Source organism: Ranitomeya imitator, chromosome 5 (genome assembly GCF_032444005.1).
Source record: "Ranitomeya imitator isolate aRanImi1 chromosome 5, aRanImi1.pri, whole genome shotgun sequence".
In the NCBI taxonomy this organism is placed as follows: domain Eukaryota; kingdom Metazoa; phylum Chordata; class Amphibia; order Anura; family Dendrobatidae; genus Ranitomeya; species Ranitomeya imitator.
This window is the reverse complement of record NC_091286.1, coordinates 190,204,894-190,229,876: the sequence shown is the minus strand read 5'-3', so window position 1 is coordinate 190,229,876 and position 24,983 is coordinate 190,204,894. Positions and strand designations below refer to the sequence as shown.

Genomic DNA, 24,983 nt, shown 5'->3' with positions numbered 1-24,983 from the left:
CGGGGAAAAGAAGCCATGCATACAGGGACGGGGAACCATGCACACAAGGACAGGGATGGGGAGCCAAGCATACCAGGATAGGGATGAGGGGACAATGTATACCCAGCTTATACTCGAGTCAACAATTTTTCCATGCTTTTTGTGGCAAATTTAGGAGCCTCGGCTTATACTAGAGTATATATATATATATATATATATATATATATATATATATATATATATATATATATATATATATATATATCTACACACACACACACACATATATATATATATATATATATATATATATATATATATATATATATATATATACACATATATACACACACCGTATATATAAACATTTGGTTGGCCCATGTGCCCACCGACGGGATAGTACATCATAGCGATCAGCCGCACTCTCGGGGGGAGCGCGGCCAATCGCGGCCGGGTGTCAGCTAACTATCGCAGCTGACATCCGGCACTATGTGCTAAGAGCGGTCACGGGGCAATGTTATAGTGTAAAAAAATATATATTTACATGTGTAAAAAAAAATAAAAAAAATTCCCAAAATATATATATATATATATATATATATATATATATATATATATATATATATATATTGTTCCTATAAATACATTTATCTAATTAAAAAAAAAAAAAAAAAAGTACACATATTTAGTATCGCCGCGTCCGTAACGACCCGACCTATAAAACTGTCCCACTAGTTAACCCCTTCAGTGAACACCGTATAAAAAAAAAACCACGGGGCAAAAAACAATGCTTTATTATCATACCGCCAAACAAAAAGTGGAATAACACGCGATCAAAAAGATGGATATAAATAACCATGGTACCGCTGAAAACATCATCTTGTCCCGCAAAAAAACAAGCCGCCATACAGCGTTATCAAAGAAAAAATAAAAAAGTTATAGTCCTCAGAATAAAGCGATGCAAAAATAATTATTTTTTCTATAAAATAGTTTTTATCATATAAAAGCGCCAAATCATAAAAAAAATGCTATAAATGAGGTTCACTGTAATCGTACTGACCCGAAGAATAAAACTGCTTTATCCATTTTACCAAACGCAGAACGGTATGAACGCCTGCCCCAAAAGAAATTCATGAATAGCTGGTTTTTGGTCATTCTGCCTCACAAAAATCAGAATAAAAAGCGATCAAAAAATGTCACGTGCCCGAAAATGTTACCAATAAAAACGTCAACTCGTCCTGCAAAAAACAAGACCTCATATGACTCTGTGGACCTAAATATGGAATAATTATAGCTCTCAAAATGTGGTAACGCAAAAAATATTTTTTGCAATAAAAAGCGTCTTTCAGTGTGTGACGGCTGCCAATCATAAAAATCCGCTAAAAACCCACTATAAAAGTAAATCAACCCCTCCCCCTCATCACCCCCTTAGTTAGGGAAAAATTAAAAAAAATGTATTTATTTCCATTTTCCCTTTAGGGTTAGGGCTAGGGTTTGGGCTAGGGTTAGGGTTGGGGCTAAGGTTAAGGCTACAGTTAGGGTTGGGGCTAAACTTAGGGTTGGGGGCTAAACTTAGGGTTAGGGTTTGATTACATTTACGGTTGGGAATAGGGTTGGGATTAGGGTTAGGGGTGTCAGGGTTAGGGGTGTCAGGGTTAGGGGTGTCAGGGTTAGGGGTGTGGTTAGGGTTACCGTTGGGATTAGTGTTAGGGGTGTGTTTGGATTAGGGTTTCAGTTATAATTGGGGGGTTTCCATTGTTTAGGCACATCAGGGGCTCTCCAAACGCGACATGGCATCCGATCTCAATTCTAGCCAATTCTGCATTGAAAAAATAAAACAGTGCTCCTTCCCTTCCGAGCTCTCCCGTGCGCCCAAACAGGGGTTTAACCCAACTTATGGGGTATCAGCGTACTCAGGACACATTGGACAACAACTTTTGGGGTCCAATTTCTCCTGTTACCCTTGGGAAAATACTAAACTGGGGGCTAAAAAATAATTTTTGTGGAAAAAATTTTTTTTTTTTATTTTCACGGCTCTGCGTTATAAACTTTAGTGAAACACTTGGGGGTTCAAAGTTCTCACAACACATCTAGATAAGTTCCTTGGGGGTCTAGTTTCCAATATGGGGTCACTTGTGGGGCGTTTCAACTGTTTAGGTACATTAGGGGCTCTGCAAACGTAATGTGACGCCTGCAGACCATTCCATCTAAGTCTGCATTCCAAATGGCGCTTCCTCCCTTCTGAGCCCTCCCATGCGCCCAAACGGTGGTTCCCTCCCCCACATATGGGATATCAGCGTACTCAGGACAAATTGGACAACAACTTTTGGGTCCAATTTCTCCGGTTACCATTGGGAAAATACTAAACTGGGGGCTAAAAAATAATTTTTGTGGGAAAAACACTTGGGGGTTCAAAGCTCTCACAACACATCTAGATGAGTTCCTTAGAGGGTCTACTTTCCAAAATTGTGTCACTTGTGGGGGGTTTCAATGTTTAGGCACATCAGCGGCTCTCTTAACGCAACATGGCACCCCATCTCAATTCCAGTCAATTTTGCATTGAAAAGTCAAATGGCGCTCCTTCCCTTCCGAGCTCTCCCATGCGCCCACACAGTGGTTTACCCCCACATATGGGGTATCAGAATGCTCAGGACAAATTGTACAACAACTTTTGGGGTCCAATTTCTGCTCTTGCCTTGGGAAAATTAAAAATTGGGGGAGAAAACAATTTTTGTAAAAAATATGATTTTTTATTTTTACGGCTCTGCATTTTAAACTTCTGTGAATCACTTGGGTCATAGTGCTCACCACACATCTACATAAGTTCCTTAGGGGGTCTACTTTCCAAAGTGGTGTCACTTGTAGGGGATTTCAATGTTTAGGCACATCAGGGGCTCTCCAAATGCAACATGGCGTCCCTTCTCAATTCCAGTCAATTTTGCATTGAAAAGTCAAATGGCACTCCTTCGCTTCTGAGGTATGCCATGCGCCCAAACAGTGGTTTACCCCCACATATGGGGTATCGGCGTACTCAGGACAAATTGTACAACAACTTTTGGGGTCCATTTTCTCCTGTTACCCTTGGTAAAATAAAACAAATTGGAGCTGAAGTAAATTTTTTGTGAAAAAAAGATAAATGTTCATTTTATTTAAAAATATTTAGAATTGAGAGTCCTCAGTGGTTGATACCTATTTTTATTTAAACAATCCAAAAATTCCTGTGAAACACCTGAAGGGTTAATAAACTTCTTGAATGTAAATTTTGAGCACCTTGAGGGGTGCAGTTTTTAGAATGGTGTCACACTTGGTTATTTTCTATCATATAGACCCCTCAAAATGACTCCAAATGAGATGTGGTCCCTAAAAAAAATGGTGTTGTAAAAATGAGAAATTGCTGGTCAACTTTTAACCCTTATAACTCCCAACAAAAAAAAATGGTTCCAAAATCGTGCTGATGTATAGTAGACATGTGGGAAATGTTACTTATTAAGTATTTTGTGTGACATATCTCTGTGATTTAATTGCATAAAAATTCAAAGTTGGAAAATTGTGAAATTTTCAAAATTTTCGTCAAATTTCCGTTTTTTCACAAATAAACGCAGATAATATCAAATAAATTTTACCACTATCATGAAGTACAATATGTCATGAGAAAACAATGTCAGAATCACCGGGATCCATTGAAGCGTTCCAGAGTTATAACCTCATAAAGGGACAGTGGTCAGAATTGTAAAAACTGGCCTGGTCATTAACGTGCAAACCACGCTTGGGGGTAAAGGGGTTAAAATTATGTTTTTTTCCATAGTTTTGAAATTTTGCTTTATATACAAGTCATTATACAGGAAAATTGTTTAACATTTTTTTCCTGTAAAACGAAATTTCTCGTGGGTTTGGAAGGTTTTATTGTCACTCCTTAACCCCTTCATGACCCAGCCTATTTTGACCTTAAAGACCTTGCCGTTTTTTGCAATTCTGACCAGTGTCCCTTTATGAGGTAATAACTCAGGAACGCTTCAACAGATCCTAGCGGTTCTGAGATTGTTTTTTCGTGACATATTGGGCTTCATGTTAGTGGTAAATTTAGGTCAATAAATTCTGCGTTTATTTGTGATAAAAACGGAAATTTGGCGAAAATTTTGAAAATTTCGCAATTTTCACATTTTGAATTTTTATTCTGTTAAACCAGAGAGATATGTGACACAAAATAGTTAATAAATAACATTTCCCACATGTTTACTTTACATCAGCACAATTTTGGAAACAAAATTTTTTTTTGTTAGGAAGTTATAAGGGTTAAAATTTGACCAGCGATTTGTCATTTTTACAACGAAATTTACAAAACCATTTTTTTTAGGGACCACCTCACATTTGAAGTCAGTTTGAGGGGTCTATATGGCTGAAAATACCCAAAAGTGACACCATTCTAAAAACTGCACCCCTCAAGGTACTCAAAACCACATTCAAGAAGTTTATTAACCCTTCAGGTGCTTCACAGCAGCAGAAGCAACATGGAAGGAAAAAATGAACATTTAACTTTTTAGTCACAAAAATTATCTTTTAGCAACAATTTTTTTATTTTCCCAATGGTAAAAGGAGAAACTGAACCACGAAAGTTGTTGTCCAATTTGTCCTGAGTACGCTGATACCTCATATGTGGGGGTAAACCACTGTTTGGGCGCACGGCAGGGCTTGGAAGGGAAGGAGCGCCATTTGACTTTTTGAATCAAAAATTTGCTCCACTCTTTAGCGGACACCATGTCACGTTTGGAGAGCACCCGTGTGCCTAAAAATTGGAGCTCCCCCACAAGTGACCCCATTTTGGAAACTAGACGCCCCAAGGAACTTATCTAGATGCATAGTGAGCACTTTGAACCCCCAGGTGCTTCACAAATTGATCCGTAAAAATGAAAAAGTACTTTTTTTTCACAAAAAAATTCTTTTAGCCTCAATTTTTTCATTTTCACATGGGCAACAGGATAAAATGGATCCTAAAATGTGTTGGGCAATTTCTCCTGAGTACACCAATACCTCACATGTGGGGGTAAACCACTGTTTGGGCACATGGTAAGGCTCGGAAGGGAAGGAGCGCCATTTGACTTTTTGAATGAAAAATTATTTCCATCGTTAGCGGACACCATGTCGCGTTTGGATAGCTACTGTGTGCCTAAACATTGGCGCTCCCCCACAAGTGACCCCATTTTGGAAACTAGACCCCCCAAGGAACTTATTTAGATGCCTAGTGAGCACTTTAAACCCTCAGGTGCTTCACAAATTGATCTGTAAAAATGAAAAAGTACTTTTTTTTCACAAAAAAATTCTTTTCGCCTCAATTTTTTCATTTTCACATGGGCAGTAGGATAAAATGGATCATAAAATTTGTTGGGCAATTTCTCCCGAGTACGCCGATACCTCATATGTGGGGGTAAACCACTGTTTGGGCACTCGGCAGGGCTCGGAAGGGAAGGCGCGCCATTTGACTTTTTGAATGGAAAATTAGCTCCAATTGTTAGCGGACACCATGTCGCGTTTGGAGAGCCCCTGTGTGCCTAAACATTGGAGTTCCCCCACAAGTGACCCCATTTTGGAAACTAGACCCCCCAAGGAACTTATCTATATGCATATTGAGCACTTTAAACCCCCAGGTGCTTCACAGAAGTTTATAACGCAGAGCCATGAAAATAAAAAATAATTTTTCTTTCCTCAAAAATGATTTTTTAGCCTGGAATTTCCTATTTTGCCAAGGATAATAGGAGAAATTGGACCCCAAATATTGTTGTCCAGTTTGTCCTGAGTACGCTGATACCCCATATGTGGGGGTAAACCACTGTTTGGGCGCACGGCAGGGCTCGGAAGGGATGGCACGCCATTTGGCTTTTTAAATGGAAAATTAGCTCCAATCATTAGCGGACACCATGTCACGTTTGGAGAGCCCCTGTGTGCCTAAACATTGGAGATCCCCCAGAAATGACCCCATTTTGGAAACTAGACCCCCAAAGGAACTAATCTAGATGTGTGGTGAGGACTTTGAACCCCCAAGTGCTTCACAGAAGTTTATAACGCAGAGCCATGAAAATAAAAAAATTATTTTCTCAAAAATGATCTTTTAGCCTGCAATTTTTTATTTTCCCAAGGGAAACAGGAGAAATTTGACCCCAAAAGTTGTTGTCCAGTTTCTCCCGAGTACGCTGATACCCCATATGTGGGGGTAAATCACTGTTTGGGCACATGCCGGGGCTCGGAAGTGAAGTAGTGACGTTTTGAAATGCAGACTTTGATGGAATGCTCTGTGGGCGTCACGTTGCGTTTGCAGAGCCCCTGATGTGGCTTAACAGTAGAAACCCCCCACAAGTGACCCCATTTTGGAAACTAGACCCCGAAAGGAACTTATCTAGATGTGTGGTGAGCACTTTGAACCCCCAAGTGCTTCATAGAAGTTTATAATGCAGAGCCGTGAAAATAATAAATACGTTTTCTTTCCTCAAAAATAATTATTTAGCCCAGAATTTTTTAATTTTCCCAAGGGTAACAGGAGAAATTTGACCCCAATATTTGTTGTCCAGTTTCTCCGGAGTACGGTGATACCCCATATGTCGGGGTAAACCACTGTTTGGGCACACGTTGGGGCTCGGAAGTGAAGTAGTGACTTTTGAAATGCAGACTTTGATGGAATGGTCACGTTGCGTTTGCAGAGCCCCTGGTGTGCCTAAACAGTAGAAACCCCCCACAAGTGACCACATTTTAGAAACTAGACCCCCCAAGGAACTTATCTAGATATGTGGTGAGCACTTTGAACCCCCAAGTGCTTCACAGACGTTTACAACGCAGAGCCGTGAAAATAAAAAATCATTTTTCTTTCCTCAAAAATGATGTTTTAGCAAGCATTTTTTTAGATTCACAAGGGTAACAGGAGAAATTGGACCCCAGTAATTGTTGCGCAGTTTATCCTGAGTGCACTGATACCCCATATGTGGGGGTAAACCACTGTTTGGGCACACGTCAGGGCTCGGAAGTGAGGGAGCACCATTTGACTTTTTGAATACGAGATTGGCTGGAATCAATGGTGGCGCCATGTTGCGTTTGGAGACCCCTGATGTGCCTAAACAGTGGTAACCCCTCAATTCTACCTCCAACACTAACCCCCCCACACCCCTAACTCTAATCCCAACTGTAGCCATAACCCTAATCACAACCCTAACCACAACCCTAATTCCAACCCTAACCCTAAGGCTATGTGCCCACGTTGCGGATTCGTGTGAGATATTTCCGCACCATTTTTGAAAAATCCGCGGGTAAAAGGCACTGCGTTTTACCTGCGGATTTTCCGCGGATTTCCAGTGTTTTTTGTGCGGATTTCACCTGCGGATTCCTATTGAGGAACAGGTGTAAAACGCCGCGGAATCCGCACAAAGAATTGACATGCTGCGGAAAATACAACGCAGCGTTTTCGCGCGGTATTTTCTGCACCATGGGCACAGCGGATTTGGTTTTTCATATGTTTACATGGTACTGTAAACCTGATGGAATACTGCTGCGAATCCGCAGCGGCCAATCCGCAGCCAAATCCGCACCGTGTGCACATAGCCTAATTCTAAAGGTATGTGCACACTGCGGAAAACGCTGCAGATCCGCAGCAGTTTCCCATGAGTTTACAGTTCAATGTAGACCTATGGGAAACAAAAATCGCTGTACACATGCTGCGGAAAAACTGCACGGAAACGCAGCGGTTTACATTCCGCAGCATGTCACTTCTTTGTGCGGATTCCGCAGCGGTTTTACAACTGCTCAAATAGAAAATCGCAATTGTAAAACCACAGTGAAATGCGCAGAAAAAAACGCGATAAATCCGCCATAAATCCGCAGCGGTTTAGCACTGCGGATTTATCAAATCCGCAGCGGAAAAATCCGCAGAGGACCAGAATACGTGTGCACATACCGAAACCCTAACCCTAGCCCTAACCCTACCCCTAACCCTAACCCTACCCCTAACCCTAGCCCTAACCCTACCCCTACCCCTAACCCTATTCTAACATTAGTGGGAAAAAAAAATGTCTTTATTTTTTTATTGTCCCTACCTATGGGGGTGACAAAGGCGGGGGTCATTTATTATTTTTTTTATTTTGATCACTGAGATATAATCTATCTCAGTGATCAAAATGCACTTTGGAACGAATCTGCCGGCCGGCAGATTCGGCGGGCGCACTGCGCATGCGCCCGCCATTTTGGAAGATGGCGGCGCCCAGGGAGAAGACGGACGGGACCCCGGCAGGATCGGTAGGTATGATGGGGTGGGGGGGACCACGGGGGGGGTGGGATCGGAGCACGGGGGGGGAATCGGAGCGCGGCAGGCGTGGAACGGAGCATGGGGGGCGTGGAACGGAGCACGGGGGGGCTGGAACGGAGCACGGGGGGGTGAAACGGAGCACGGGGGGGTGGATCGGAATGCAGGGGGGGTGATTGGAGCACGGGGGGGGTGATTGGAGCCGGGGGGAGCGGACAAGAGCACGGGGGGGAGCGGAGCACTGGATGGAGGGGAGCCGGAGCAGTGTACCGGCCAGATCGGGGGGCTGGGGGGGGCGATCGGTGGGGTGGGGTGGGGGCACATTAGTATTTCCAGCCATGGCCGATGATATTGCAGCATCGACCATGGCTGGATTGTAATATTTCACCCGTTATAATAGGTGAAATATTACAAATCGCTCTGATTGGCAGTTTCACTTTCAACAGCCAATCAGAGCGATCGTAGCCACGAGGGGGTGATGCCACCCCCCCTGGGCTAAACTACCACTCCCCCTGTCCCTGCAGATCGGGTGAAATGGGAGTTAACCCTTTCACCGGATCTGCAGGGACGCGATCTTTCCATTGACGCCACATAGGCGTCATGGGTCGGATTGGCACCGACTTTCATGACGCCTACGTGGCGTCATAGGTCGGGAAGGGGTTAAAGTGGTGTAAAACCATTGTTCTCAACAGCAATCTGGGAGTCATGCTTCCAGGGGTTTTCCTCATGCTGTTCTCCCTCCATTCAAAACTTTTCCCATCAATTCCAACATTTTCATTGCCCCTCAGACCTCTTTGTAGGGTCTGCCGCAAAATAAGCTTGACTTTCAGATTGACTGCCATTACATTCGTTACTCAAAACAAGCACGCGAGTATTAGGAATTACTCAGTTCAAGCAACGAGCACCAGAGCATTTTAGCACTCACTCATCGCTAATTATTAACTCATTGTATAAGCATTCACAAAATTAAGTTTGAAGTTTACCTCTTGCCTCTTCTTCTTCCACAGGAATCTTCCAAACCAAAGGTAAAAGAGACATAATAAGAGTCCTAAGTTCTTCTCGACATGTTAAGCTCTGTAATAAATATACAAGTATAAAATTCTGAATAAAAACAAGGATGTGAAAATTAATATCAACACCTACAGTGGCAAGTAAACATTTGGGCACCCCAGTTAAAATTACTGCTATTGTGAACAGGTAAGCAAGTTGAAGATTAAATTATCTCTAAAAGGGCTAAATTTGACCCCTTTCTGACATCTGACTTACTATCCCGTATGACCGTCGACTGGATAGTACGTCATACGCGAGCAGCCGCGCTAACGGGGGGAGCGTGGCTGATCGCTACCGGGTGTCAGCTGATTATCACAGCTGACATCAGGCACTATGTTCCAGGAGCGGTCACGGACCACTCCAGGCACTTTAACCCCCGAAACATGATCGCAGCGTTCTGGTGGCATAGGGAAGCATCGTGCAGGGAGGGGCCTCCCTGCATGCTTCCCTGAGACCACAGAACAACGTTGTTCCGAGGGTCTCCTCCGTTCTCCTCCCTGCAGGCCCCGGATCCAAGATGTCCACGGGGGTCCTTCTGGGTCCTGCAAGGAGGTAGCTTGTGAGTGCCTGCTGAGAGCAGGTGCCGGCAAGCCTCCTGCAATGCCTGTCAGATCGCTGATCTGACACAGTGCTGTGCAAAGTGTCAGATCAGCGATCTGACACTACATAGTGATGTCCTAACCTGGGACAATGTAACAAAGTTAAAAAAAAATTCCACTGTGTAAAAATATTTTTTTTTTTTTAAATTCTAAATAAAGAAAAAAAATTGTTCCAATAAATACATTTCTTTATGAAAAAAAAACAATAAAAGTACACATATTTAGTATTGTCGAATCTGTAAGGACCAGACCTATAAAACTGTCCCATTAGTTAACCCCTTCAATGAACATCGTAAAAAAAAATAAAAAACGAGGCAAAACACAATGCTTTATCATCATACCGCCAAACAAAAAGTTGAATAACATGCGATCAAAAAGACGGATATAAATAATCATGGTACCGCTGAAAATGTAATCTTGGCCCGCAAAAAACGAGCCGCCATACAGCGTCATTAGCGGAAAAAAGTTATAGCTCTCAGAATAAAGCGATGCAAAAAAACTTATAATAGTTTTTATTGCATAAAAGCGCCAAAACATAAAAAAATGATATAAATGAGGTATTACTGTAATCGTACTAACCCGAAAAATAAAACTGTTTTATCAATTTTACCAAATGCGGAATGGTATAAACGCCCACCCAAAAGAAATTCATGAATTGCTGGTTTTTGTTCATTCTGCCTAACAAAAATCAGAATAAAAAATGATCAAAAAATGTCGTGTGCCCGAAAATGGTACCAATAAAACCGTCAACTCGTCCCGCAAAAAACAAGACCTCACAAGACTCTGTGGACCAAAATATGGTAAAATTATAGCTATCAAAATGTGGTATCGCAAAAACTATTTTTTGCAATAAAAAGTGTCTTTTAGTGTGTGACAGCTGCCAAACATAAAAACCCGCTATAAAAATAGTAAATCAAACCCCCCTTTATCACCGCCTTAGTTAGGGAAAAATAATAAAATAAAAAATATATATTTATATCCATTTTCCCAATAGGGTTAGGGTTATGTTGGGGGCTAAAGTTAGGGTTAGGGTTGGGGTTAAAGTTAGGGTTGGGGCTAAATTTAGGGTTGGGGCTAAAGTTAGGGTTAGGGCGAGAGTTGGGGTTAGAGTTTGGATGACGTTTACGGTTGGGTTAGGGGTGGGGTTAGGGTTATGGTTGTAATTAGGGTTAGGGGTATGTTGGGGTTAGGGGTGTATTGGGATTGGGATTAGGGTTATGGTTGGCATTAGGGTTAGGGGTATGTTAGGGTTAGGAGTGTGTTGGGGTTAGGGGTGTGGTTAGGGTTGGTAATAGGGTTAGGGGTGTGTTGGGGTTAGGGTTGGAGTTAGAATTGGGGGGTTTCCACTGTTTAGGCACATCAGGGCCTCTGCAAACGCAACGTGACGCCCGCAGACCATTCCATCAAAGTCTGCATTCCAAAATGCCACTTCTTCCCTTCCGAGCCCCGAAGTGCACCCAAACTGTAGTTTTCTCCCTCTCACATATGGGGTATCAGCGTACTCAGGACAAATTGGACACCAACTTTTGGGGTCTAATTTCTACGGATACCCTTGGGAAAATAAAAAATTGGGGGCAAAAAGATCATTTTTGTGCAAAAGAAAAGATTTTTAATTTTCACGGCTCTACATTATAAACTTTAGTGAAGCAATTGGGTGTTCAAAGTGCACACCACACATCTAGAGGAGTTCCTTAAGTCATCTAGTTTCCAAAATGGGGACATTTGTAAGGGGCTTCCACTGTTTAGGCACATCAGTGGCTCTCCAAACGCGACATGGCGTCTGATCTCAATTCAAGCCAATTCTGCATTGAAAAAGTCAAACAGTGCTCCTCCCCTTCCGAGCTCTGCCATGCGCCCAAACAGTGGTTTACTCCCACATATGGGGTATCAGCGTACTCAGGACAAATTGTACAACAACTTTTGGGGTCCAGTTTCTCCTGTTACCCTTGGGAAAATAAAAAAATTGGGGGCAAAAAGATCATGTTTGCAAAAAAAACCCAGATTTTTTTATTTTTACGGCTCCCAATTATAAACTTCTGTGAAGCATTGGGGAGTTCAAAGTGCTCACCACACATCTACATAAGTTCCTAAGGGGGTCTACTTTCCACAATGGTGTCACTTGTGGAGAGTTTCCACTGTTTAGGCACATCAGGGGCTCTCCAAACGCGACATAGCGTCCTATCTCAATTCCAGCCAATTTTGCATTGAAAAGTCAAATGGCGCTCCTTCCCTTCCGAGCTCTGCCATGCGCTTAAACAGTGGTTTACCCCCACATATGGGGTATCAGCGTACTCAGGACAAATTGTACAACAACTTTTGGGGTCAAATCGCTGGTCATCTTTTAACCCTTAAAATTCCCAAAATTCCCCCAAAAAAATTTGGTTCCAAAATTGTGCTGATGTAAAATAGACATGTGGTAAATGTTACTTATTAAGTACTTTGGGTAACATACTGTACAGACCAAAAGTTTGGACACACCTTCTCGTTTAAAATTTTTTCTGTAATTTCATGACTATGAAAATTGTAGATTCACACTGAAGGCATCAAAACTATGAATTAACACATGTGGAATTATATACTTAACAAAAATGTGTGAAACAACTGAAATTATGTCTTATATTCTAGGTTTCTCAAAGTAGCCACCTTTTGCTTTGATGACTGCTTTGCACACTCTTGCCATTCTCTTGATGAGCTTCAAGAGGTTGTCACCGGGAATAGTTTTCAATTCACAGGTATGTCCTGTCAAGTTTAATAAGTGGGATTTCTTACCTTATAAATGGGGTTGGGACCATCAGTTGTGTTGTGCAGAAGTCTGGTGGATACACAGCTGGTAGTCCTACTGAATAGACTTTTAGAATTTGCATTATGGCAAGAAAAAAGCAGCTAAGTAAAGAAAAAAGAGAGGCCATCATTATCTTAAGAATTGAAGGTCAGTCAGTCCGAAAAGTTGGGCATACTTTGAAAGGGTCCCCAAGTGCAGTAGCAAAAACCATCAAGAGCTACAAAGAAACTGGCTCACATGAGGACCGCCCCAGGAAAGGAAGACCAAGAGTCACCTCTGCTGCTTTTGAGGCTAAGTTTATCCGAATCACCAGCCTCAGAAATCGCAGGTTAACAGCAGCTCAGATTAGAGACCAGGTCAATGCCACACAGAGTTCTAACAGCAGACACATCTCTACAACAACTATTAAAGAAAACCTGTCACCCCGAAAATCGCGGGTGAGGTAAGCCCACCGGCATCATGGGCTTATCTACAGCATTCTGTAATGCTGTAGATAAGCCCCCGATGTTACCTGAAAGAGGAGAAAAAGACGTTAGATTATACTCACCCAGGGGCGGTCCCGATGCTGGTCCGGTCGGATGGGCGTCTCTGGTCCGCTGCGGCGCCTCCCATCTTCATTCCATGACGTCCTCTTCTGATCTTCAGCCACGACTCCGGCGCAGGCGTACTTTGTCTGCCCTGTTGAGGGCAGAACAAAGTACTGCAGTGCGCAGGCGCCGGAAAGGTCAGAGGAGACTTTGTGCAGCAGGCCTTCATGGTAAAATAGCTGCTAGGAAACCACTGCTAAGGGCAGGCAGCAAGCAGAAGAGACTTGTTTGGGCTAAAGAACACAAGGAATGGACATTAGACCAGTGGAAATCTGTGCTTTGGTCTGATTTGAGATCTTTGATTCCAACCACCGTGTCTTTGTGCTTCGCAGAAAAGATGAACGGATGGACTCTACATGCCTGGTTCCCACCATGAAGAATGGATGAGGAGGTGTGATGGTGTGGGAGTGCTTTGCTGGTGACACTGTTTGAGATTTATTCAAAATTAAAGGCATACTGAACCAGCATGGCTACCACAGCATCTTGCAGCGGCATGCTATTCCATCCGATTTGCGTTTAGTTGGACCATCATTTATTTTCCAACAGGACAATGACCCCAAACACCTCCAGGCTGTATAAGGGCTATTTGACCAAGAAGGAGAGTGATGGGGTGCTACGCCAGATGACCTGGCCTCCACAGTCACTAGACCTGAACCCAATCGAGATGGTTTGGGGTGAGCTGGACTGCAGAGTGAAGGCAAAAGTGCTAAGTATCTCTGGGAACTCACACACCTGTGAATTGAAAACTATTCCCGGTGACTACCTCTTGAAGCTCATCAAGAGAATGCCAAGAGTGTGCAAAGCAGTCATCAAAGCAAAAGTTGGCTACTTTGAAGAACCTAGAATATAAGACATAATTTCAGTTGTTTCACACTTTTTTGTTAAGTATACAATTCCACATGTGTTAATTCATAGTTTTGATGCTTTCAGTGTGAATGTACAATTTTCATAGTCCTGAAAATACAGAAAAATCTTTAAATGAGAAGGTGTGTCCAAACTTTTGGTCTGTACTGTATCTCTGTGATTTCAGGGCAAAAAATTCAAGGTTGGAAAATTGTGAAATTTTCAAAATTTTCACCAAATTTCCATTTTTTTCCACAAATAAACGCAAGTAATATCAAATAAATTTTACCACTATCAAGAAGAACAAAATGTCACAAAAAAACATTGTCAGAATCCCCGGGATCCATAGAAGCGCTCCAGAGTTATAACCTCAAAGGGACAGTGGTCAGAATTGTAAAAATTGGCACGGTCATTAACGTGCCAACCACCCTTGGGGGGTAAAGGGGTTAACCCCTTCATGACCCAGCCTATTTTGACCTTAAAGACCTTGCCGTTTTTTGCAATTCTGACCAGTGTCCCTTTATGAGGTAATAACTCAGGAACGCTTCAACGGATCCTAGCGGTTCTGAGATTGTTTTTTCGTGACATATTGGGCTTCATGTTAGTGCTAAATTTAGGTCAATAAATTCTGCATTTATTTGTGATAAAAACGGAAATTTGGCGAAAAGTTTGAAAATTTCGCAATTTTCACATTTTGAATTTTTATTCTGTTAAACCAGAGAGATATGTGACACAAAATAGTTAATAAATAACATTTCCCACATGTTTACTTTACATCAGCACAATTTTGGAAACAAAATTTTTTTTTGTTAGGAAGTTATAAGAGTTAAAATTTGACCAGCGATTTGTCATTTTTAAAACGAAATTTACAAAACCATTTTTTTTTAGGGACCACCTCACATTTGAAGTCAGTTTGAGGGGTCTATATGGCTGAAAATACCCAAAAGTGACACCATTCTAAAAACTGCACCCCTCAAGGTACTCAAAACCACATTCAAGAAATTTATTAACCCTTCAGGTGCTTCACAGCAGCAGAAGCAACATGGAAGGAAAAAATGATAATTTAACTTTTTAGTCACAAAAATTATCTTTTAGCAACAATTTTTTTATTTTCCCAATGGTAAAAGGAGAAACTGAACCACGAAAGTTGTTGTCCAATTTGTCCTGAGTACGCTGATACCTCATATGTGGGGGTAAACCACTGTTTGGGCGCACGGCAGGGCTTGGAAAGGAAGGAGCGCCATTTGACTTTTTGAATCAAAAATTGGCTCCACTCTTTAGCGGACACCATGTCACGTGTGGAGAGCCCCCGTGTGCCTAAAAATTGGAGCTCCCCCACAAGTGACCCCCATTTTGGAAACTAGACGCCCCAAGGAACTTATCTAGATGCATAGTGAGCACTTTGAACCCCCAGGTGCTTCACAAATTGATCCGTAAAAATGAAAAAGTACTTTTTTTTCACAAAAAAATTCTTTTAGCCTCAATTTTTTCATTTTCACATGGGCAACAGGATAAAATGGATCCTAAAATGTGTTGGGCAATTTCTCCTGGGTACACCAATACCTCACATGTGGGGGTAAACCACTGTTTGGGCACATGGTAAGGCTCGGAAGGGAAGGAGCGCCATTTGACTTTTTGAATGAAAAATTATTTCCATCGTTAGCGGACACCATGTCGCGTTTGGAGAGCCCCTGTGTGCCTAAACATTGGAGCTCCCCCACAAGTGACCCCATTTTGGAAACTAGACCCCCCAAGGAACTTATCTAGATGCATATTGAGCACTTTAAACCCCCAGGTGCTTCACAGAAGTTTATAACGCAGAGCCATGAAAATAAAAAATAATTTTTCTTTCCTCAAAAATGATTTTTTAGCCTGGAATTTCCTATTTTGCCAAGGATAATAGGAGAAATTGGACCCCAAATATTGTTGTCCAGTTTGTCCTGAGTACGCTGATACCCCATATGTGGGGGTAAACCACTGTTTGGGCGCACGGCAGGGCTCGGAAGGGATGGCACGCCATTTGGCTTTTTAAATGGAAAATTAGCTCCAATCATTAGCGGACACCATGTCACGTTTGGAGAGCCCCTGTGTGCCTAAACATTGGAGATCCCCCAGAAATGACACCATTTTGGAAACTAGGCCCCCAAAGGAACTAATCTAGATGTGTGGTGAGGACTTTGAACCCCCAAGTGCTTCACAGAAGTTTATAACGCAGAGCCATGAAAATAAAATAAAAAAATTATTTTCTCAAAAATGATCTTTTAGCCTGCAATTTTTTATTTTCCCAAGGGTAACAGGAGAAATTTGACCCCAAAAGTTGTTGTCCAGTTTCTCCTGAGTACGCTGATACCCCATATGTGGGGGTAAACCACTGTTTGGGCACATGCCGAGGCTCGGAAGTGAAGTAGTGACGTTTTGAAATGCAGACTTTGATGGAATGCTCTGCGGGCGTCACGTTGCGTTTGCAGAGCCCCTGATGTGCCTAAACAGTAGAAACCCCCCACAAGTGACCCCATTTTGGAAACTAGACCCCGAAAGGAACTTATCTAGATGTGTGGTGAGCACTTTGAACCCCCAAGTGCTTCATAGAAGTTTATAATGCAGAGCCGTGAAAATAATAAATACGTTTTCTTTCCTCAAAAATAATTATTTAGCCCAGAATTTTTTATTTTCCCAAGGGTTACAGGAGAAATTGGACCCCAAAAGTTGTTGTCCAGTTTCTCCTGAGTACGCTGATACCCCATGAGTGGGGGTAAACCACTGTTTGGGCACACATCGGGGCTCAGAAGGGAAGTAGTGACTTTTGAAATGCAGACTTTGATGGAATGGTCTGCGGGTGTCACGTTGCGTTTGCAGAGCCCCTGGTGTGCCTAAACAGTAGAAACCCCCACAAGTGACCCCATTTTAGAAAGTAGACCCCCCAAGGAACTTATCTAGATATGTGGTGAGCACTTTGAACCCCCAAGTGCTTCACAGACGTTTACAACGCAGAGCCGTGAAAATAAAAAATCATTTTTCTTTCCTCAAAAATGATGTTTTAGCAAGCATTTTTTTATTTTCACAAGGGTAACGGGAGAAATTGGACCCCAGTAATTGTTGCGGTTTGTCCTGAGTATGCTGGTACCCCATATGTGGGGGTAAACCACTGTTTGGGCACACGTCGGGGCTCGGAAGTGAGGGAGCACCATTTGACTTTATGAATACAAGATTGGCTGGAATCAATGGTGGCGCCATGCTGCGTTTGGAGACCCCTGATGTGCCTAAACAGTGGTAACCCCTCAATTCTAACTCCAACACTAACCCCAACACACCCCTAACCCTAATCCCAACTGTAGCCATAACCCTAATCACAACCCTAACCACAACCCTAATTCCAACCCTAAGGCTATGTGCCCACGTTGCGGATTCGTGAGATATTTCCGCACCATTTTTGAAAAATCCGCGGGTAAAAGGCACTGCGTTTTACCTGCGGATTTTCCGCGGATTTCCAGTGTTTTTTGTGCGGATTTCACCTGCGGATTCCTATTGAGGAACAGGTGTAAAACGCTGCGGAATCCGCACAAAGAATTGACATGCTGCGGAAAATACAACGCAGCGTTTCCGCGCGGTATTTTCCGCACCATGGGCACAGCGGATTTGGTTTTTCATATGTTTACATGGTACTGTAAACCTGATGGAACACTGCTGCGAATCCGCAGCGGCCAATCCGCAGCCAAATCCGCACAGTGTGCACATAGCCTAATTCTAAAGGTATGTGCACACACTGCGGAAAACGCTGCGGATCCGCAGCAGTTTCCCATGAGTTTACAGTTCAATGTAAACCTACGGGAAACAAAAATCGCTGTACACATGCTGCGGAAAAACTGCACGGAAACGCAGCGGTTTACATTCCGCAGCATGTCACTTCTTTGTGCGGATTCCGCAGCGGTTTTACAACTGCTCCAATAGAAAATCGCAGTTGTAAAACCGCAGTGAAATGCGCAGAAAAAAACGCGGTAAATCCGCCATAAATCCGCAGCGGTTTAGCACTGCGGATTTATCAAATCCGCAGCGGAAAAATCCGCAGAGGACCAGAATACGTGTGCACATACCGAAACCCTAACCCTAGCCCTAACCCTAACCCTACCCCTAGCCCTAACCCTAGCCCTAACCCTACCCCTACCCCTAACCCTACCCCTAACCCTATTCTAACATTAGTGGAAAAAAAAATGTCTTTATTTTTTTATTGTCCCTACCTATGGGGGTGACAAAGGGGGGGGGTCATTTATTATTTTTTTTATTTTGATCACTGAGATATAATCTATCTCAGTGATCAAAATGCACTTTGGAACGAATCTGCCGGCCGGCAGATTCGGCGGGCGCACTGCGCATGCGCCCGCCATTTTGGAAGATGGCGGCGCCCAGGGAGAAGACGGACGGGACCCCGGCTGGATCGGTAAATATGATGGGGTGGGTGGGGACCACGGGGGGGGGGGGGGGGATCGGAGCACGGGGGGGGGGGAATCGGAGCGCGGGAGGGGTGGAACGGAGCACGGGGGCGTGGAACGGAGCACGGGGGGGCTGGAATGGAGCACGGGGGGGTGGAACGGAGCACGGGGGGGCTGGATCGGAGTGCAGGGGGGGTGATTGGAGCACGGGGAGGGTGATTGGAGCACGGGGGGAGCGGACAAGAGCACGGGGGGGAGCGGAGCACAGGACGGAGGGGAGCCGGAGCAGTGTACCGGCCAGATCGCGGGGCTGGGGGGGCGATCGGTGGGGTGGGGGCACATTAGTATTTCCAGCCATGGCCGATGATATTGCAGCATCGGCCATGGCTGGATTGTAATATTTCACCAGTTATAATAGGTGAAATATTACAAATCGCTCTGATTGGCAGTTTCACTTTCAACAGCCAATCAGAGCGATCGTAGCCACGAGGGGGTGAAGCCACCCCCCCTGGGCTAAACTACCACTCCCCCTGTCCCTGCAGATCGGGTGAAATGGGAGTTAACCCTTTCACCCGATCTGCAGGGACGCGATCTTTCCATGACGCCACATAGGCGTCATGGGTCGGATTGGCACCGACTTTCATGACGCCTACGTGGCGTCATGGGTCGGGAAGGGGTTAAAGATGACACATTTCCTCTATATTTCAGAAAAAAAAAATATATATATATATATATATATATATATATATATATATATATATATATATATATTTTTTTTTTTTTATATATACACACAGACAGTGGGTACGGAACTTATTCAGACCCCTTTAAATTTTTCACTCTGTTTCATTGCAGCCATTTGGTAAATTCAAAAAAGTTCTTTTTTTTTCTAATTAATGTACACTCTGCACCCCATCTTGACTAAAAAAAAATTTAAAAAAAACACAGAAATGTAGAAATGTTTGCAAATTTATTAAAGAAGAAAAACAATAATCACATGGTCATAAGTATTCAGATCTTTTGTTCAGTATTGAGCAGAAGCACCATTTTTAGCTAGTACACCCATGAGTCTTCTTGGGAATGTTGCAACAAGTTTTTCACATCTGGATTTGGGGATCCTCTGCCATTCTTCCTTGCAGATCCTCTCCAGTTCCTTCAGGTTGGATGGTGAACGTTGGTGGACAGCCATTTTCAGGTCTCTCCAGAGATGCTCAATTGCGTTTAAAGGGACACTGTCACCTGAATTTGGAGGGAACAATCTTCAGCCATAGAGGCGGGGTTTTCGGGTGTTTGATCCACCTTGATTGCCTTGTGCAGGCGTGTACTATGGAGGACAGAGAATGAACTTCAATCCCATATTGCAGCCAGCATGCAGCCAGCGGGTAAGGAAAGGGTGAATCAAACACCCGAAAACCCCGCCTCTATGGCTGAAGATTGTTCCCTCCAAATTCAGGTGACAGTGTCCCTTTAAGTCATGGCTTTGGCTAGGTCAGTCAAGAATGGTCACAGAGTTGTTCTGAAGCCACTCCTTTGCTATTTTAGCTGTGTCATTAGAGTCATTGTCTTGTTGGAAGATGAACCTTTGGCCAAGTCTAAGGTCAAGAGCACTCTGGAAGAGTTTTTCACCTAGGATATCTCTGTACTTGGCCACATTCATATTTACTTCAATGGCAACCAGTTGTCCTGTCCCTGCAGCTGAAAAACACCTCCATAGCATGATGATGCCACCACCATGTTTCACTGTTGGGATTGTATTGGGCAGGTGATGAGCAGTGCCTAGTTTTCTCCACACATACTTAGAATATCACCAAAAAGGTCTATCTTCGTCTCATCAAACCAGAGAATCTTAGTTCTCATAGTCTGCGAGTCATTCATGTGTTTTTTATTTTTAGCAAACTCTATGCAGGCTTTCATATGTCTTGCACTGAGGAGAGGATCCGTCGGGCCACTCTGTCATAAAGGCCCAACTGGTGGACGGCTGCAGTGATAGTTGACTTTGTGGACCTTTCTCCCATTCTCCATACTGCATTTCTGGAGCTCAGCCACAGTGATCTTGGGTTTCTTCTTTACCTCTCTCACCAAGGCTCTTCTCCCACGATTGCTCAGTTTGACTGGATGGCAAGGTCTAGGAAGACTTCTGGTGGTCCCAAACTTCTTCCATTTAAGGATTATGGAGGTCACTGTGCTCTTAGGAACCCTGAGTACTGCATACATTATTTTCTAACCTTGGCCAGATCTGTGCCTTGCCACAATTCTGTCTCTGAGCTCCTTGGCCGGTTCCTTTGACCTCATGATTCTCATTTGGTCTGACATGCACTGTGAGCTGTGAAGTCTTATATAGACAGGTGTGTGCCTTTCCATATCAAGTCCTATCAGTTTAATTAAACTCAGTTGGACTCCAATAAATTAGTAGAACCATGTCAAGGAGGATCCCAAGGAAATGGACGGCATGTGATTTAAATAGGAGTGTCTGAGCAAAGGGTCTGAATATTTATGACCATGTGATATTTCAGTTTTTCTTTTTTTCATAAAGTTGCAAAAATATCTACATTTCTGTGTTTTTTTCAGTCAAGATGGGGTCAAAAGTGTACATTAATGAGAAAGAAAATTAACTTTTTTGAACTTACCAAATGACTACAATGAAACAAATAGTGAAAAATTTAAAGTAGTCTGAGTACTTTCCGTACCCACTGAATTTATCTAGACACATAGAGTAATGATTATAATGCTTTCGGTTATACTGGTGTATTAATTTATAATGTGGTGGTATGTGTAAATTGTTCATCAGATTATAAACATGTGTTGTGTCAACAGGGTAAAGACAAATTTTATTAATTTGTGGACATGTGGTAAGCTTTCAAGTAATCCTTAATGCAAAGGCCATGTTTCTCAGGGCAGATTTCACAATGGTAAATTGTGTCTTTTCAAATTCCTTTCTTGGAGCCTACTCAGCTCCTTTTTTTTTTGTTCTTCCCTTATTCGTTGTTTGGGGAACCGCTGCTGAAAAATGTTGACCTGGGACGATACGGGAACTATCAGTTTTCAGAAGTACTGGGACCCTCACCTTCCTGAGTGCCAAACATTAGGGCCTTGATGACTACCTTCTGAACCTGAAGGAAGGCCCCTTTATTGCCTGCAGATCGGAACAGAACAAAAGCATTGTACAGTGCAATTCGTACAAACTAATTTTTTGTACCATACTTTTGCTTTTCCAAGGCACTGTGAGGCTTGGGAGGACCTGATCTGAGAGATCTACACCCCCATGTACTTTTTATAATACAAGATACAATCTGGCTTTGGGACTTCTGTTGTGGAACCTCGGACAGGGACAAGGGAGCTGTTGTCACGGTGTATGGTGATCAAGATAAGGACAACACCCTTGTCCTTATATTTGACCACAATCAAGTTGTAGCACCATTGGGCTCTGCTGTTGCCCTTTCTCAGCAGTTGCCCAATTATCAGCTTAGGGAGGCCTCTCTTGATTTTTTCGCAGTGTGCTGCATGCAACAGTACCTCTGACAGAGAGGGTCTTTAACCCCTTCAAGAAGCAGCCCTTTTTCGTTTTTGCGTTGTCGTTTTTCGCTCCCCTCCTTCCCAGAGCCATAACTTTTTTATTTTTCCATCAATATGGCCATGTGAGGGCTTATTTTTTGCGGGACGATTTGTACTTTTGAACGACACCATTGGTTTTACCATGTCTTGTACTAGAAAACGTGAAAAAAATTTCAAAAATAAATCCCGAGTTTCCACACCTCAAAAACTTACAGGACCCATTTTTCTGAAAGCAATATGGAATATCAAAACAATCAGATTTTTGAAAATGAAATTTTATTATCATTTGAATGATGTACAATAACAAATTGTATGGTGGTACCGTGTTAGCCAGAAAAATCGATGGGAAAACTTTTCTGCCCAATGATGACAGAAGTATTCTAGGAGTGATACCTTTATTGGCTAACCAGAAAATAATATGTTTGCAAGCTTTAAGAGCACAGTGTCCTACTGTAGTATTCTTTAAATGTTGTGCTTGTTTCTTATTAATCTATTTGTAATCTTGCCCGAAGAAGGAGCCACTGTGCTCTGAAAGCTTGCAAACATATTTTCTGGCTAGCCAATAAAGGTATCACTCCTAGAATACTTCTGTCATCATTGAGCAGAAAAGTATTCCCATCGATTATCATTTGAACAAATTCATATAAAATTTGTGCTCCCTTATAGGGATTTTTATAGACATTTGCAAATGAGACATGCCATAATGCACCAGTTTCCATTTCCTAAGATGCGAATATCCAGATATCCATTGATAGGAGTGCGAACAACTCAAGGGCCCACAGGCGTAATCTCCTATACACCCTTCAACTAAACTCCAGGATTGCTTCTACTCAACTTGCTGTTGAGATTAAATTGCAGCAATTAATTCCTTCTATCACTGATGATTGATGATCAGTGGAATGATGCCCTAGAGGCACATAAGGTAAATAATAAATTAATTCAACTATATATCCTTCATCAATCTTACCTGACCCCGAGTAGACTACATAGATTTGGCAGACTGGTAACTGATGAATGTCATAGGTGTGGGGAATCGAGAGCAGACTTCTGGCATCTTATTTGGAGTTGTAGGATAATACAAAGATACTGGAGCGAATTGATAACTACATTAGAGCGGATAATTGGGATACTGTCATGATCCCAATGGCAGGGGATCACAAAAGGACAAGCACAAAAACAAAACAAGCTCTAGGGTGATGGAACCTGAGCTGACCGCGATCCTGAACCTAAACACACAACTAGCAGTAGCCGGGGAACGTGCCTACGATGATTCCTAGACGTCTCGCGCCAGCCGAAGGATTAACTTCCCCTATAAGAAGAAACACAGACCTCACTTGCCTCCAGAGAAACACCCCACAGAAATAGCAGCCCCCCACATGTAATAACGGTGAAATGAGAGGAAAGCACATACGTAGTTATGAAAATAGAATCAGCAAAAATGAGGCCCGCTAAAGCTAGATAGCAGAGGATACAAAAGTGAACTGCGCGGTCAGCGAAAAACCCTTCAAAAAACCATCCTGAAATTACTTGAACTCATGTGCCAACTCATGGAACATGAGGAGTAATTTCAGCCCACTAGAGCAACCAGCAGCAAGGAATCACATATCTGCAAGCTGGACTAAGACAAAAAATTAAGCAAAACGTGGAACAGGAAAATCAAAACTTAGCTTGTCCTGAAGATAACAGACGCAGGGAGCAGAGGTAAAAAGACACGCTGATTACATTGATAGCCGGCGAGGAAATGACAAAAAAGCCAGGTTAAATAGGAAACTCCCATAACCTGATGGAACAGGTGAACACCAGAGACCGCAGAGAACACAAGTCACCCAGTACCATCAGTAACCACCAGAGGGAGCCCAAAAACAGAACTCACAACAGTACCCCCCCCTTGAGGAGGGGTCACCGAACCCTCACGAGAACCACCAGGGCGACCAGGATGAGCCCTATGAAAAGCACGGACCAAATCGGCAGCATGAACATCAGAGGCAATCACCCAAGAATTATCCTCCTGACCATAACCCTTCCACTTGACCAAATACTGGAGTTTCCGTCTGGAAACACGAGAATCCAAGATCTTCTCCACAACATACTCCAATTCACCCTCCACCAGCACCGGAGCAGGAGGCTCAAGCGAAGGAACGACAGGTACCTCATACTTCCGCAACAACGACCGATGGAACACATTATGAATAGCAAACGATGCCGGGAGATCCAAACGAAACGACACAGGGTTAAGAATTTCCAAGATCCTATAGGGACCGATGAACCGAGGCTTGAACTTAGGAGAAGAGACCTTCATAGGAACAAAACGAGAAGACAACCACACCAAGTCCCCAACAAGAAGTCGAGGACCCACGCGGCGACGGCGATTACCAAACTGCTGAGCCCTCTCCTGGGACAACTTCAAATTGTCCACCACATGACTCCAAATCCGATGCAACCTATCCACCACCATGTCCACTCCAGGACAATCAGAAGGCTCCACCTGACCAGAGGAAAAACGAGGATGAAACCCCGAATTACAAAAGAAAGGAGAAACCAAGGTAGCAGAACTAGCCCGATTATTAAGGGCAAACTCGGCAAGCGGCAAAAAGGAAACCCAGTCATCTTGATCAGCAGAAACAAAACACCTTAAATAAGTTTCTAAAGTCTGATTAGTTCGTTCCGTCTGGCCATTCGTCTGGGGATGGAATGCAGACGAAAAGGACAAATCAATGCCCATCTTAGCACAGAACGTCCGCCAAAATCTAGACAGAAACTGGGATCCCCTGTCAGAAACGATGTTCTCCGGAATGCCATGCAAACGGACCACGTTTTGAAAAAACAGAGGGACCAACTCAGAGGAGGAAGGTAACTTAGGTAAGGGTACCAGATGAACCATCTTAG

At 43.1% G+C, this 24,983-nt stretch overlaps 1 protein-coding gene across 2 annotated transcripts in view; it reads right to left on the bottom strand.

Moving 5' to 3' along the window:
* Nucleotides 1-24,983, bottom strand: part of LYST (lysosomal trafficking regulator) — a 604,516-nt gene that overhangs the window by 541,109 nt on the left and 38,424 nt on the right. For both annotated transcript variants that reach the window (XM_069769439.1, XM_069769441.1), the window contains exon 3: nucleotides 9,241-9,331. In XM_069769439.1, coding sequence (XP_069625540.1) covers nucleotides 9,241-9,331 — 91 coding nt within the window. The remainder of the gene's footprint in view (nucleotides 1-9,240; nucleotides 9,332-24,983) is intronic.